The 14,523-nt window shown below is 43.6% G+C and overlaps 2 protein-coding genes across 4 annotated transcripts in view; one reads left to right on the top strand and one right to left on the bottom strand.

Annotated features, from left to right (window-relative positions):
- LOC110513267 (collagen alpha-1(VI) chain-like) overlaps positions 1-14,523 on the bottom strand; it is a 120,659-nt gene that overhangs the window by 57,902 nt on the left and 48,234 nt on the right. The window lies entirely within an intron of this gene.
- LOC110535417 (collagen alpha-6(VI) chain) overlaps positions 1-14,523 on the top strand; it is a 31,596-nt gene that overhangs the window by 14,961 nt on the left and 2,112 nt on the right. For all 3 annotated transcript variants that reach the window (XM_036961795.1, XM_036961800.1, XM_036961802.1), the window contains exons 9-37: positions 41-616; positions 732-1,316; positions 1,527-1,876; positions 2,000-2,078; positions 2,200-2,345; positions 2,992-3,084; positions 3,257-3,310; positions 3,486-3,557; positions 4,299-4,325; positions 4,532-4,630; positions 5,590-5,652; positions 5,954-6,019; positions 6,242-6,295; positions 6,407-6,442; positions 6,581-6,643; positions 6,776-6,838; positions 6,961-7,023; positions 7,676-7,738; positions 7,872-7,922; positions 8,317-8,352; positions 8,483-8,545; positions 10,321-10,383; positions 10,581-10,616; positions 10,719-10,755; positions 10,908-10,919; positions 11,254-11,747; positions 11,857-11,956; positions 13,339-14,004; positions 14,182-14,439. In XM_036961795.1, the coding sequence (XP_036817690.1) occupies positions 41-616; positions 732-1,316; positions 1,527-1,876; positions 2,000-2,078; positions 2,200-2,345; positions 2,992-3,084; positions 3,257-3,310; positions 3,486-3,557; positions 4,299-4,325; positions 4,532-4,630; positions 5,590-5,652; positions 5,954-6,019; positions 6,242-6,295; positions 6,407-6,442; positions 6,581-6,643; positions 6,776-6,838; positions 6,961-7,023; positions 7,676-7,738; positions 7,872-7,922; positions 8,317-8,352; positions 8,483-8,545; positions 10,321-10,383; positions 10,581-10,616; positions 10,719-10,755; positions 10,908-10,919; positions 11,254-11,747; positions 11,857-11,956; positions 13,339-14,004; positions 14,182-14,439 (4,368 nt within the window). The remainder of the gene's footprint in view (positions 1-40; positions 617-731; positions 1,317-1,526; positions 1,877-1,999; positions 2,079-2,199; positions 2,346-2,991; positions 3,085-3,256; positions 3,311-3,485; positions 3,558-4,298; positions 4,326-4,531; positions 4,631-5,589; positions 5,653-5,953; positions 6,020-6,241; positions 6,296-6,406; positions 6,443-6,580; positions 6,644-6,775; positions 6,839-6,960; positions 7,024-7,675; positions 7,739-7,871; positions 7,923-8,316; positions 8,353-8,482; positions 8,546-10,320; positions 10,384-10,580; positions 10,617-10,718; positions 10,756-10,907; positions 10,920-11,253; positions 11,748-11,856; positions 11,957-13,338; positions 14,005-14,181; positions 14,440-14,523) is intronic.

The following is a 14,523-nucleotide window of genomic DNA, read 5'->3' as shown; positions in this document are numbered from 1 at the left end:
ACATTGATATTTTCCTCTATCTCTTCTTCTCTTCCACCAGAGTGTGTGAGGACGGAGATCGCAGACATCATTTTCTTGGTGGACGGCTCCACCAGCATCAGCTCAGATAATTTTGACATAATGAAAAACTTCATGATGTCCGTGGTCAATGAAACCTCTGTTGGGGAGAAGCAGACACGCTATGGTCTGATTGTCTTTTCAGACAACCCCGAGTCTAAATTCACACTCAACGAATACAAATCTAAGCGAGACGTCAATAGTGCCATCACAAAGCTTAGAGAGCCCAGTGGAGACACTTACACTGGAAAGGCACTCAAGTATTCCTTGGGTTATTTTGGTGCACAGTACGGCGGGCGAAAGGCCCTAAATGTTCCCCAGTGGTTGATGGTGATCACAGATGGTGAGGCTACTGACCCCTATAGCCTAGCTGGGCCAGCCAAGGAGCTACGGGACAATGGGATCATAGTCTATAGCATCGGAGTGGTTGGAGCAAATAAGCAAGAGCTTGAGCTCATGGCAGGGGACACGAATAAGGTTTTCTTTGTGGATGACTTCCATAAACTAGACACACTGCACAAAAATATTTCCTTTGAATTCTGCCAAACCAGCAAACCAGGTAAGACAGAATCCAACTGTAAAAACATCTATGCTGAAAGTACAAAGCCTTGTAGCATAAGCATTTTGAAATTAGATGGTTCAACATGATCTGACGTCTTCTCTTCTCCTCTTAGTCTGTGAAAAAACGCAGGGGGATCTGGTCCTGTTAATTGACAGCTCAGGGAGCATCAGCACCACCGACTTCACTATCATGAAGAAGTTTGCCACAGACCTTGTTTCCAGCTTCAACATTGCAGAGCAGTCCTTCCGGGTGGGAGTCGCCCAGTTCAGCAGTGATCCTAAAAAGGAGTTCTTCTTGAATGAGTATTACACAGAAGCAGAGGTGAACAACCAGATAAACAATATGATGCAGATTAGGTACACAACGAACATCGGAAAGGCCCTGAACTACGTCCGTAAAGAGTACTTCCAACCAGCTAGAGGGAGCCGTATCAATGCCAAGGTCTCTCAGAACCTGGTTGTAATCACTGACGGACGTTCAGATGATGATGTTGTTGATGCAGCAGAGAAGCTCAAGGCCATGAACATTGAGGTGTTTGCCATCGGTATCGGGAAAGACCACAAACCTGTTGAGCTTGGGCAAATCACTCTCAACCCAGAAAGGGTCTTCTCTGTGCAGGACTTTGCCAGCCTGGACAAGATCAAGAAGAAGGTGGTGGATACTATATGCTCCTCCAAGGTACCAGACACTCAAGCGGGTGAGTAAACCGTATGCACGTTTTATTTCCTCTGTCTCTCCTGACTCAATGTAAAACTCTCGTCAAAGAATGCTTGTTAGTGTTTGAAAAACAGGCTATTTTACATTGTCTCATATTATCCTTGAGTAAACCTAACACATAAAGCTTTTGAACTTGTTAAAGGGGTTCATTTGGATGATAAGTAATAATGAGTGTGTCTGTGTCCAATAGGCTGCACCATAGACATCGCCATGGGGTTCGATATTACACGCAGGGCCACCGCCCAGGGGCTCTTCGATGGCCAAGCCCAGCTACAGGCCTTCCTGCCACAGATCATCCGCTATGTGTCCAACCTGAAGGGCCTGTGCTGCGTGGCGGGAGATGGTTCCATTGAGACTAACATTGGCTTCCGCGTGGTGGAGCAGGACGGAAAGGTTCTCTACGACTACAACTTCGAGAAGTACGACGAGAAAATTGTGGAGAAGGTTATGGCCCTGCAGACCACCCAGACAACATACTTCAACTCCTTCCTCCTGCGCTCCTTCAGTGATAAGTTCCAGAAATCTAACGCTGGCGTGAAGGTGGGCCCAAACATTATGTCTCCTGTGTGGTTGATCCCAGACTCCAAAAATGTTCATTTCATAACATATTTTGTTGGTTATATCACATTGTAATAACAATGTCACAACTACTTTGTCCTTTAGGTGCTGGTGATCTTCTCAGACGGACTCGATGATGACGTGGTGAAACTGGAGCAAGAGTCGGAACTTCTCCGCACTAAAGGTTAAAGAACCAGGGGAAACCCACCGAAACGGACAAATTTAAGAACATTCATGAGACAAAAATTAACATTAAAATCGGTTATACTTTTATCTCTGTCTTCCATGTCACATTTCCGGAAAAGGTATCAACGCCCTGCTTACAGTCGCCCTAGAAGGTGTCCAAAATGCCAACCTTCTTCAGATGGTGGAGTTTGGGCGAGGATTTGGCTACAAGCAGCCGCTCAACATTGGCATGCACAATTTGGGAAACACCCTGTTGACACAAATAGTAAGTGGTTCATCATTTTGTGACAACAGAATCAGAACAACCCTTTTAGTTGTATCTCCCTGTGTTGTAGTAATACTGTATGTCACTTAGACTGGCTAAGACTCTTTGGGCTGACATGTAAGTCCTTTATGTCTCTATCTACAGTAATTCCATTTCCAGTCATATTCCCAGCTGTAGGGATAGAGAAGTATTTCTGATATGTCTGAGTATTTTGGGTCATACAGTACAATGACAAATGTTTCTGTTTAAAAAAGCGGATTACGTGACATTGTTGAAGAATGTCAGGATGTCAGAAATGACAGAAAGGATTTGTGTTCCTGTTTCGGCATGTCAGGTTGGAAGCATCAAAACTAGAACTCTGGGGTCATGGGAAATGGGATATAGTACACCACGAAATAGAGTCGTCACTTGCTAGAAATGTACTTAGCAACAGGAGCCACTGGAGACAAGAAAAACAGACCAGTGACGTGATTGGTTGTTTTTAGATTGGCTTTTGAGATGAGTGCCTCCAAAGGTGTCTCCAATTATGAGGGTGTGTCAACAAATTACATATTGGATTTAATAACACATGGTCTCATTCTCTCTCTTTCTATCCCACTCTCTCCTTCTCCCCCTCTTTCTTCCCCCTCTCCCTTTCTCTCTCGAGGACACAGTGGCTGAGAGGGAGTGCTGCAATGTGATGTGTAAGTGCACCGGACATGAGGGTATCCGTGGCAACAGAGGACGCCCAGGGACAAAGGTGAGGCCCTCTGAGCCTTCTTTATAAAATTATACAGTGTTTAAGATGTGACGTGACACAGTAATTTAACACTGTTAAAATACTGTAAAGAAGATGTGGGTCTATGTACTTCGTCAGTCCTCCCTTTGGCAGTTTCAGTTTCCTCATTTGCTTTTCGTTTCTCTCCTTACAGAGTCAGCCAGGACTGAAAGGACACCCTGGCTTCCCTGGCGAGGAGGGGGGAATTGTAAGTGTGTATTTTCAGGAAGGGAAGAATAATTCTCAGTGTGGTATTCAGACATCTGACAAATCAAAACATATGAATCGTGGATGGTGGGCAAGGTCTACAAGTCAGTTTAATAACCTGTGACCTTTGACCTTAAAACCAATGACCCTTGTCCTCTCTCTCTGATTTGCCACAGGGCGAGAGAGGTCCACCAGGTCCCACTGGCCCACAGGGACTACAGGGCTGTTCTGGGAGGAGAGGCCTCAAGGTGAGCAGATGGACTACTGACTAACCAAAAATCTATGTTTATAGACCGTCTGGTCTGGAATGTTTCCCATTAGATGTCTTCCCGACATCTGCTTTTAGATCACCTTTTACCAGCAGTTACCTGTCCAAAATAATCCCATCTAATCTGATCTCTGAACCATGACCCTGGGACCTGTCCAAAATAATCCCATCTAATCTGACCTCTGAATCATGATGCGCTAGAGTTACCTGTTTTAAATAATCCCATCTAATCTGTTCTCTGAACCATGACACGCTGGAGTTACCAGTCTAAAATAATCCCATCTGATCTCTGAACCATGATGCGCTGGAGTTACCGGTCTAAAATAATCCCATCTAATCTGATCTCTGAACCATGACGCGCTGGAGTTACCAGTCTAAAATAATCCCATCTGATCTCTGAACCATGATGCGCTGGAGTTACCAGTCTAAAATAATCCCATCTGATCTCTGAACCATGACGCGCTGGAGTTACCTGTCTAAAATAATCCCATCTGATCTCTGAACCATGATGCGCTGGAGTTACCAGTCTAAAATAATCCCATCTGATCTCTGAACCATGATGCGCTGGAGTTACCGGTCTAAAATAATCCCATTTGATCTCTGAACCATGATGCGCTGGAGTTACCAGTCTAAAATAATCCCATTTGATCTCTGAACCATGATGCGCTGGAGTTACCAGTCTAAAATAATCCCATCTAATCTGATCTCTGTTTTTTTACAGGGCTCAAGAGCCTACAGAGGGGACAGGGTAAGTGAATGAAGCTGTTGATACCACGTTCACACAGCTAAATGTAGTGTACAGTAGAAACCTTTCTATGTGCAGTATACTAGGTATTTTGTCTTAACCGATGGAAAACCAGGTTTACCATGGTGCTTTCTTTTTTTCATTGTGTGGATGTAAACGTCTGCTGTTGTTGAGTGTGTTGTGAATCAGTGTGCACATTACCATGGCAGGGTGATGACGGAGACCATGGCCTTGATGGGGTTGATGGTGAACAGGGTCTGATTGGAACAGCTGGAGCTGCAGGAGAGAGAGGAAACCCAGGAAGACCAGTAAACACATTTTCTCATATTCTACATATATTTCGCCAATATACTACTCCTAGGTCACTGATATACTACTGCTATGTCAATAATACGCTACTCCTATGTCACCAATATACTACTTCCATGTCACCAGTATACTACTTCCATGTCACCAGTATACTACTCCTATGTCATTAATATCGTTCTCCTATGTCACCAATATACTACTCCTATGTCACCAATATGCTACTTCCATGTCACCAGTATACTACTCCTATGTCATTAATATCGTTCTCCTATGTCACCAATATACTACTCCTATGTCATTAATATCGTTCTCCTATGTCACCAATATACTACTTCCATGTCACCAATATACTACTCCTATGTCACCAATATGCTACTCCTATGTCACCAATATGCTACTTCCATGTCACCAGTATAGTACTTCCATGTCACCAATATGCTACTTCCATGTCACCAATATGCTACTTCCATGTCACCAATATGCTACTCCTATGTCACCAATATGCTACTTCCATGTCACCAGTATAGTACTTCCATGTCACCAATATGCTACTTCCATGTCACCAATATGCTACTTCCATGTCACCAATATGCTACTTCCATGTCACCAGTATACTACTCCTATGTCACCAGTATACTGCTCTTATGTCACCAGTATACTGCTCTTATGTCACTAATTTCGTCCTCCTATGTCACCAATACACTACTCCTATGTCACCAATATACTACTTCCATGTCACCAGCATAGTACTCCTATGTCACCAGTTTACTTCTCCTATATCACTAATATCGTTATCATATGTCACCAATATACTACTCCTACATCACCAGTATACTACTCCTATGTCACTAATGTCATTCTCCTGTCACCAATATACTTCTCCTATGTCCCCAATATCCTACTCTTACTAGATTCTCTTCTCTAATGTCTAACCTATTGATGGTGGGTTCTCTTGCAGGGCAACAGCGGCCTCATAGGAGAGCCAGGAGTGAAGGGGCAGCGTGGACTTAGAGGTGACCCTGTAAGTCACATAAACTATGGACGCCATTTAACAGTGCAAATGATTTACGATGGTTCAAGGACCAGTATCTGCTGGTTTTAGGTTTTCCTTTCAATTAAGATCTAGATAACCAGAGGAGGGCAGTTCCTCACTAATTAGTGACCTTAATTCATCAATCAGGTACAAGGGAGGAGCAAAAACCCACAGAGACTCGGATTGAGTTTGGAATGAGTTTGACAGTTGTGGTTTAGACTGTAACAAATGCTGTGTTTCTATATCTTATTTTCTAACTGCTACTAAAAGTTAGTCTCTGGTCTTTTAGGGAGACTCTGGAGTGGACAGCATTGTCGCGGGTCCCAAAGGAGGAAGGGGAAACCCAGGACTACCGGTATGTAGCTTGTAGTTGGCCACTGTCAATGTACTGATCTAAGAATCAGAATCGCTTATTCACCAAGTTCATTTGCTAATTTGATCATTTTGACTGGCTCTTTCTAGTGAGTAAAGCAGGATTCCCTTACCGTCCTGGAGGGTGACAACACTGCTGTTATTCTCATCCTCTCTCTCCCTCAAAAACACCTTTTCTCTCTTGTCTCCCTTTCCACACCGACAGGGAGACCCAGGAGAAGAGGGCAGTCGAGCAGAAAGTGGAATCGTCGGAAACCCAGTGAGCGAAGTTTCATTTCTGCTAAGCTGTCCTTGTCCTGTTATACTGATGTTGTCTCACCTTTTTGGTCAATTGTCAAGTGATGATTATGTCCTGTGTCCTGCTTTGTAGGGTCCTCAAGGAAGAAGAGGTCTCCCTGGTCCAAATGTACAGTAGGCAGCTACTTCATGAATAACAGTCCCTAGGATTACTATCTATATTTACTGTATGTACCCATTACTGTGTTCTTTGTGTGTGTATGTGTGTTTTGTGTGTATGTTTGCCTGTGTGTGTGTGTGTGTCTAGGGAACACCAGGGGATCCAGGAGTTGTAGGCCTCCAAGGAATTCCTGGCCCTTCTGGACCACAGGTAAGTAATATATACCCATTCCCCTCATCCACAACTCCACAGTAATGCTACTACTGATGCACTTCTGTTGCATTTGGGACAGTACCCCCAATACCTACTGTTGCTGAACATGTTTCTCTCCTGTGTGCACAGGGTATAAGAGGAGACTTGGGCCAGCCTGGACCCAGGGGCCTGCAGGGTTTACCTGGACCTCAGGTCACTTTTCTTACCTTTCTACTTCCATCCCATCTGACCACATTGAGGATGCCTGATGCATAAATCCTACTGTTATGTGATGTTGACATGTAATGATGGCGTATGAATGGCTTTTCCCTCAGGGCACACCTGGAACTATGGGTGGCAAAGGTTCAACAGGAAGACGAGGGATGAATGGACAGAAGGTGCATTGCCTTTGTTAGCAATTTATGTTATTCTTCAATAACACAAACTACAAAGCAAATCAGGGGGAGAAAAATAGGTTTATTTGAGAAGGATAAATCAAGATGTTATGCTGGGAGATAGATGTTCAGATGTTCAGTCTCCCCTGTCCTCAGCTTTTCCCCACTGAACAAAGGAACAAGATACCATTTAATAACCCCCATCCTAGTTTAGGGTTGACCAATCAGAAGTCCTTGCAGAACAACTTGGCCAACGGCCAAATAAATAGTATCCTGCCCCAGACTCCATGTATAGAACGTACTACACGTCACTCTGAGTTCAGGAGTGACATTGGACAGATTCTAAACAGATGTTGAACTGAAACCCAACTCCTATTTATAATCCTCTATTGACCATTAGGACTTTTAGTACGCTCGTCCTCTCAAACCCTCAAACTCTGCATCTTCTAAATATTCCATTACCTTTGACCTACAGTTATGTAATACATTACAATACAAAACATTGGCCATCTTGGTAGGACAATTTGTTACCAGGCCTGCAGAGCAACAGAAACATATTACATATAGACACATAAAAAGTATACATTAAAACATGTCTGTAAAATAATGTTTTATAGCCCTTCTTCCAACCCAATACTGTGTGGTTTCCTCACAGGGCCAACCTGGGGACCTCGGGGTCAACGGAGCCCTTGGAACACTTGGGCCAAGAGGGATGCCGGTAAGGTGTTGCCTTGTCATTACACACTTCACCTGCAGGTACACACACACATGCTGTACACACACTGCAAGACTGTATGTGTTTGTAAGGTCATGTAAGAATGGGACGTGATGGTGTGTTTTCTTTAATACAGGGTCTTGATGGCAGTGACGGCCATGGGCCTCCCGGACCCCAGGGAATGAAGGTAAGGTACACTTACTCAGTACTCAGATCAACAGCTGCTGTCCATAGACATCCTAGTAGTTGATGAGGTTTTCCCCTTTGGAAAATATTGTTCATGTACTTAGTAGATCATAAAATAAAATCTATTTTCATCTAAATGATGGTCGACTGACCGAAAGCTCAGCTAAATGAAATAAATGTGCATCTGACTGGAAGTGTTCAGAGACTTTTTCCTACTTCTCTAGTGTCATTTTATTCCTCCAGCACCTTCACTAATCAGATCTGGTTGTGTGCTAGATTCTGCCTATTATCTTTTCATTCAAATGAAAGGATTTTAATATACAGTAGATTTGTATTCCAGACATGTTTGATGGACACTAATAAATTATTCCTTGTGTTTTGTGATTACTTTAAAGGGAGAGCCTGGTTTCCATGGTTACCCTGGATTACAGGTCAGTTATTGATATAAAATCTCCCCTTTCAGAATGGATAAGAGAACAAGGCTGGAATCCAATCATGGCACATTGCATTCTGAAGCTCACAAAAAGTAAACAATCCCCTTTTCCTGTTTGTCATCTTCAGGGTGAAAGTGGTGATTTTGGAGTCAAAGGAGGTCCAGGCCCCAAAGGAAACCGAGGCAGAGGGGTGAGACTCACACACACTATCGCTAGAAGACCCCAGAGTGTCCTGTTGCACATGCATTGCTGTAATTGTTAAGTCAATACCGCTACATTTTTAGTGCCCAGAACGGTCACACTTTATTTGGATAATCCCAGTGTACAAAACATTGACGTCTGCTTTTTCCGTGACATAGACTGACCAGGTGAATCCAGGCGAAAGCTATGATCCCATATTGATGTCACTTGTTAAATCCACTTAAATCAGTGAAAATGAAGGGGAGGAGACAGGTAGAAGAAGGATTTTTAAGCCTCGAGACATGGATTGTGCATGCGTGCCATTCAGAGGATGAATGGGCAAGACAAAATATGTAATTGCCTTTGGACAGGGTATGGTAGTATGTGCTAGGCGCACCGGTTTGTGTCAAGAACTGCAATGCTGCTGGGTTTTTCAAGCTCAACAGTTTTCTGGGTGTATCAAGAATGGTTCACTTCCCAAAGGACATCCAGCCTACTTGACACAACTGAGGGAAGCATTGGAGTCAGTATGGGGCAGCATCCCCGTGGAACGCTTTGGAGACCTTGTACTGTCCATGCCCCAACGAATGGAGGCTGTTCTGAGGGCGAAAGGGGGTGCAACTCAATAGTAGCAAGCTGTCCTTAATGTTTTGTTCACTCAGTGTAGATGCTCTACAGATGGTCATACTATTAATAAGCTATCTGTTGATAAGCAACTGCTTGTTAAGGTTACAGTTAGGGATAGGGTTAGGTTTTGATTTAGGGTTAGTTTTAGAATAAGGGTTAGGGTAAGGGTTAGTTTTAGAATAAGGGTTAGGGTTACTTTTAGAATAAGGGTTAGGGTTAGTTTTAGAATAAGGGTTAGGGTTAGTTTTAGAATAAGGGTTAGGGTAAGGGTTAGTTTTAGAATATGGGTAAGGGTTAGTTTTAGAATAAGGGTAAGGGTTAGTTTTAGAATAAGGGTAAGGGTTAGTTTTAGAATAAGGGTTAGGGTTAGTTTTAGAATAAGGGTAAGGGTTAGTTTTAGAATAAGGGTTAGGGTTAGTTTTAGAATAAGGGTTAGGGTTAGTTTTAGAATAAGGGTTAGGGTAAGGGTTAGTTTTAGAATAAGGGTTAGGGTTAGTTTTAGAATAAGGGTTAGGGTTAGTTTTAGAATAAGGGTAAGGGTTAGTTTTAGAATAAGGGTTAGGGTTAGTTTTAGAATAAGGGTAAGGGTTAGTTTTAGAATAAGGGTTAGGGTTAGTTTTAGAATAAGGGTTAGGGTTAGTTTTAGAATAAGGGTTAGGGTTAGGGTTAGTTATAGAATAAGGGTAAGGGTTAGTTTTAGAATAAGGGTAAGGGTTAGTTTTAGAATAAGGGTAAGGGTTAGTTTTAGAATAAGGGTAAGGGTTAGTTTTAGAATAAGGGTAAGGGTTAGTTTTAGAATAAGGGTAAGGGTTAGTTTTAGAATAAGGGTAAGGGTTAGTTTTAGAATAAGGGTAAGGGTTAGTTTTAGAATAAGGGTAAGGGCTAGGGTTAGTGGATAGTTAGTTGCTATGTTGTTGACAGTTATTGAACATCTACAAACTATCTTCGTGGGACTAAAGTGTCACCCTCCAGAACTGTATATACTCACACATAGAGTCTCTATGCTTGAGTCAAAGAGTGTCTAACACCACTGCTTATATTCTCAGGTGTTGTACTTCAAACCGTGTGACATTTGCTTGGGCCACAGGTACTAATATGTGTTGACATGTATAAAATCTTCTGTTAAAATTGCCATACGTTACGATGTGATTGAACCAGGGGAACTCGGGCAGATCGGGTGAGTCAGGAGATCCCGGATCCATTGGACCACCGGGACACACTGTTAGTATTTCATTTGCGTTTTTGGATCTTTTAAAGGAACTTTACAAATCTCATGTATTAGTTGTTTTATTATTGTTATTTGTTTCAAGTGAATAATAATAGTAGTTGTAGTTTTGGTTGTATTGTAAGATATAAGTATTGGTAAGATATTCACTGTTTCCATGTGGATTTCTGACTAATTCTCTATTTCTATCTAGGGCTCTAGAGGCAGACCAGGAGAGAGAGCCATGTCTGTATGTGTATTCTGTCTGATTTTTGTTCCAATTTAACTCTAAAACATTTTATGTAGAGAATCTTGAGAGCTATTTAACATGTTATTTTATTTGTCTCCCTAGGAATGCCAGCTGACCACCTATATCCGTGATAACTGTGGTAAGCTCTTGGTATTCCTACTCTATATTTTTTGTAAGAAAAGATCCACTGTGTCAATTGCTTTATTGCTGGTAAGGTCATGTTTTCATAAGCAAAGATGAATTCATTCCTAATTTTGTCTCTAAACTATGATATTTTTCTCCCCCAAACAGCATGCTCTCAAGGTATGTCTCCATTAACCCTTCATCGTCCAAATAAATGTATGTACCTGACTGAAGATTCTGGTGTAATCAAACCAGAACTCTTGGCAAAGTGATGTTATGAATGGGTGTCATTTAAAAATACCATTGCCCCCCTCACCCCCTCTCTCCCTCTCCCCATCTCTCTCTCTCTGTACCTCTCTCCCCCTCTCTCCCTCTCTCTGTACCTCTCTCCCTCTCTCTGTACCTCTCTCCCTCTCTCTGTACCTCTCTCCCTTCCTCTATCCTTCTCTCTCTGTCCCTCTCTCCCTTCCTCTCCCCTTGTCTCTCTCTGTCCCTCTCTCACTCTATCCCCCAGGCCAGGCAGCGTGCCCAGCCTACCCCACAGAGCTGGTCTTTGCTCTGGATATGTCACAGGATGTGGAGCCTGCCACGTTTGAGAGGATGCACTCCGCTCTCCTCTCCATATTGGATGACGTTGCCATCGCCGAGAGCAACTGCCCGACGGGTGCACGTGTTGCCGTGGTATCCTATAGTGCCAACACCAAGTACCTGATCCGATTCCAGGACTACCAACGCAAGCCGGAGTTGTTGGAGGCCATCCAAAACATTGCACTGGAACGAACGTCCAACCAGCGCCATCTTGGGGAGGCCATGCGCTTTGTGGGGCGCCATGTCTTCAAGCGAACCCGTAAAGCGTTGACGATGAGGAAGGTGGCAGTGTTCTTCACCAACGGGCCCTCTGTGGACAGCGCTGCCATCGTCACGGCCGCCATGGAGTTCAAGGCCTTGAACATCGCTCCTGCTGTCATCGCACTGAGGAACTCCCCCGATGTTCAACGGGCTTTTGAGGTACAATTGCTAACAGATGCTTTCTGGTTATGGGATAGTGAACAGGGCAGCGGAAAGGCTGGTGAATTGAAATGCAGCCCATGTATGTTTTTGTTTTGTTGTGGCGCAGGCTGATGACACGGGCAGCTTCATCCTTGTTCGGCTGGTGGATAGGTCACAGGACCAAAATGCTGTGCTGACAAGAATAAAAAATTGCGTCATCTGCTACGGTAAGCACACAGGGACAAAATAAAATATAGTCTTATTTGGTATCAATGTATGTCTTCGTTTTTATGGTTAATTCTGCTGTAGAACCAATATTTCCCTTGGGCATAAATAATTATCTACTACTACTACACTATTACTGAAGCTACTGTACTACTACTACTACACTACTAATGATGCTACTGTACTACACTACTACACTACTAATAATGCTACTGTACTACTACTACTACATTACTACTACTACTACTGATGTTACTGTACTATACTACTACTACTACTACTAATACACTACTACTGATGCTACTGTACTACTACTACTACTACACTACTAATGATGCTACTGTACTACTACATTACTACTACTGATGATACTGTACTACACTACAACTACTACTACACTACTAATGATGCTACTGTACTACACTACTACACTACTAATGATGCTACTGTACTACTACTACATTACTACTACTACTAATGATGTTACTGTACTATACTACAACTACTACTACTAATACACTACTACTGATGCTACTGTACTACTACTAGTGATGCTACTGTACTACTACTGCTGCTGCTACTGTACTACTACTGATGCTGCTACTGTACTACTACTACTACTGATGCTGCTACTGTACTCTTCCTCCTACTACTACTACTGATGCTACTGTACTACTACTAATACTACTACTACTACTACTACTACTACTACTACTGATTCTATTGTACTACTACAGTACTGCTACTGTACTGCTACTGATGCTACTGTACTACTACTACTACTACTGATTTTACTGTACTACTACAGTACTACTACTGATTATACTGTACTACTACTGATGCTACTGTACTACTACTAATACTACTACTACTAATACTGATGCTACTGTACTACTACTAATACTACTATTACTACTACTGATGCTACTGTACTACTACTAATACTACTACTGATGCTACTGTACTACTACAGTACTACTACTGATTATACTGTACTTCTACAGTGCTACTACTGATTATACTGTACTACTACTGATGCTACTGTACTACTACTACTACTGATGCTACTGTACTACTCCTCATACTACTACTGATGCTACTGTACTACTAATACTATTACTACTACAGTACTACTGATGCTACTGTACTACTATTACTGATGCTACTGTACTACTGCTACTGTACTACTACTGTACTACTACTACTGGTACTACTGCTACTGCACTACTACTATACTACTACTACTGATGCTACTACACTACTACTGTACGACTATTGCTGAGGCTACTGTGCTACTGTACTACTACTGTACTACTACTACTGATGCTACTGCACTACTACTGTACTACTACTGTACTACTACTACACTCTGTGTGTCCATCAGACCACTGTAAACCAGCCCAGGGGTGTGATTTTACTGACGCTCAGCGGCCCCTGGTGGTGGATATGGACCTGACCCTGGTGGTGGACGGTTCAAGGGAGATCCGGGCCGATCAGTACGCTGGCGTCCAGGAGCTTCTGGGCTCAGTGGTGAAGCAGGTAGCCTGGAGCCCCAAACCCAGCGTGGCTGACGGCCGGGCCAGAGTGGCCCTTCTCCAGACCAGTGGTTCTCTGCTCCCCCAGACTTCCCAGGCCGTCAAGGTAGAGTTTGACCTGCAGAAGTACCACAACCACATTGGTCTACAGAGACACCTGAGGAGCATGCAGCAGCAGGGAGGAGTGTCGTCTCTGGGGCAGACCCTGGAGTACGCTCTGAGCAAGGTGTTCCTCAAGGCCACCAGGCCCAGGAAGAGTAGAGTGGTGCTGGCTGTGGTGGGGGCCGAGACAGCCCACTGGGACCAGGCCAAGCTGGCCTACATTTCCCAGAAGGCCAAGTGTCAGGGCGTTTCCCTGTTTGTGATCGCGGTGGGCGACCATTACAACAGCACCCAGGTGGAGGAGTTGGCGAGCACGCCGTCAGAGCAGCACCTGCTCCATCTGTGGCACGTGAAGGAGTGGGAGAGAGGCTACGCACAGCGCTTCTTCAGAGCCTTCCTCAGGGTCCTCAGTAGTAAGGAACACTAGCATGCTTCTTCATCTGGTTGTCTCTTGAGGGAGAGATAATTATGCCAGAACAAATCATACATTTTAACATTTGCATTTGTATTTATTAGGGATCCCCATTAGCTGCTGCCAAGGCAGTGCTACTGTGTGTCCTAACTCTTTCACTTCTCCCTCACTATTTCAGAGGGAGGGAACAGCTACCCTCCTGCCCATCTCAAACTCAAGTGTGATCTGATGCTGGGACAGGAACACGGACAGGGACAAGGACAGGCAGAGTGGGATGTGTGGAAAGAGGAAGAGGAGTACACAGATGAGGAGGAGTTCCTGGAGCACACTGGTGTATTTCCGACTCAGATAGCTCTTGACCAGGTTGACACTATACATGCCTTCTCCAGGGGAGATGGAGCCACTTCACCCCCCCGGCCACAGCCAAACTCTAATGGTAATCAGTAACCCCATATTTATAACAGAACTTCTATTTCTATCTCTCCCTCACGTTCCCTCGTATCCCACTGCATGAGTAGTC

This window comes from Oncorhynchus mykiss, chromosome 2 (assembly GCF_013265735.2).
Source record: "Oncorhynchus mykiss isolate Arlee chromosome 2, USDA_OmykA_1.1, whole genome shotgun sequence".
NCBI classification, from domain to species: domain Eukaryota; kingdom Metazoa; phylum Chordata; class Actinopteri; order Salmoniformes; family Salmonidae; genus Oncorhynchus; species Oncorhynchus mykiss.
Note: the sequence above shows the minus strand (reverse complement) of the source record. Positions and strands in the feature narration are given on the sequence as shown.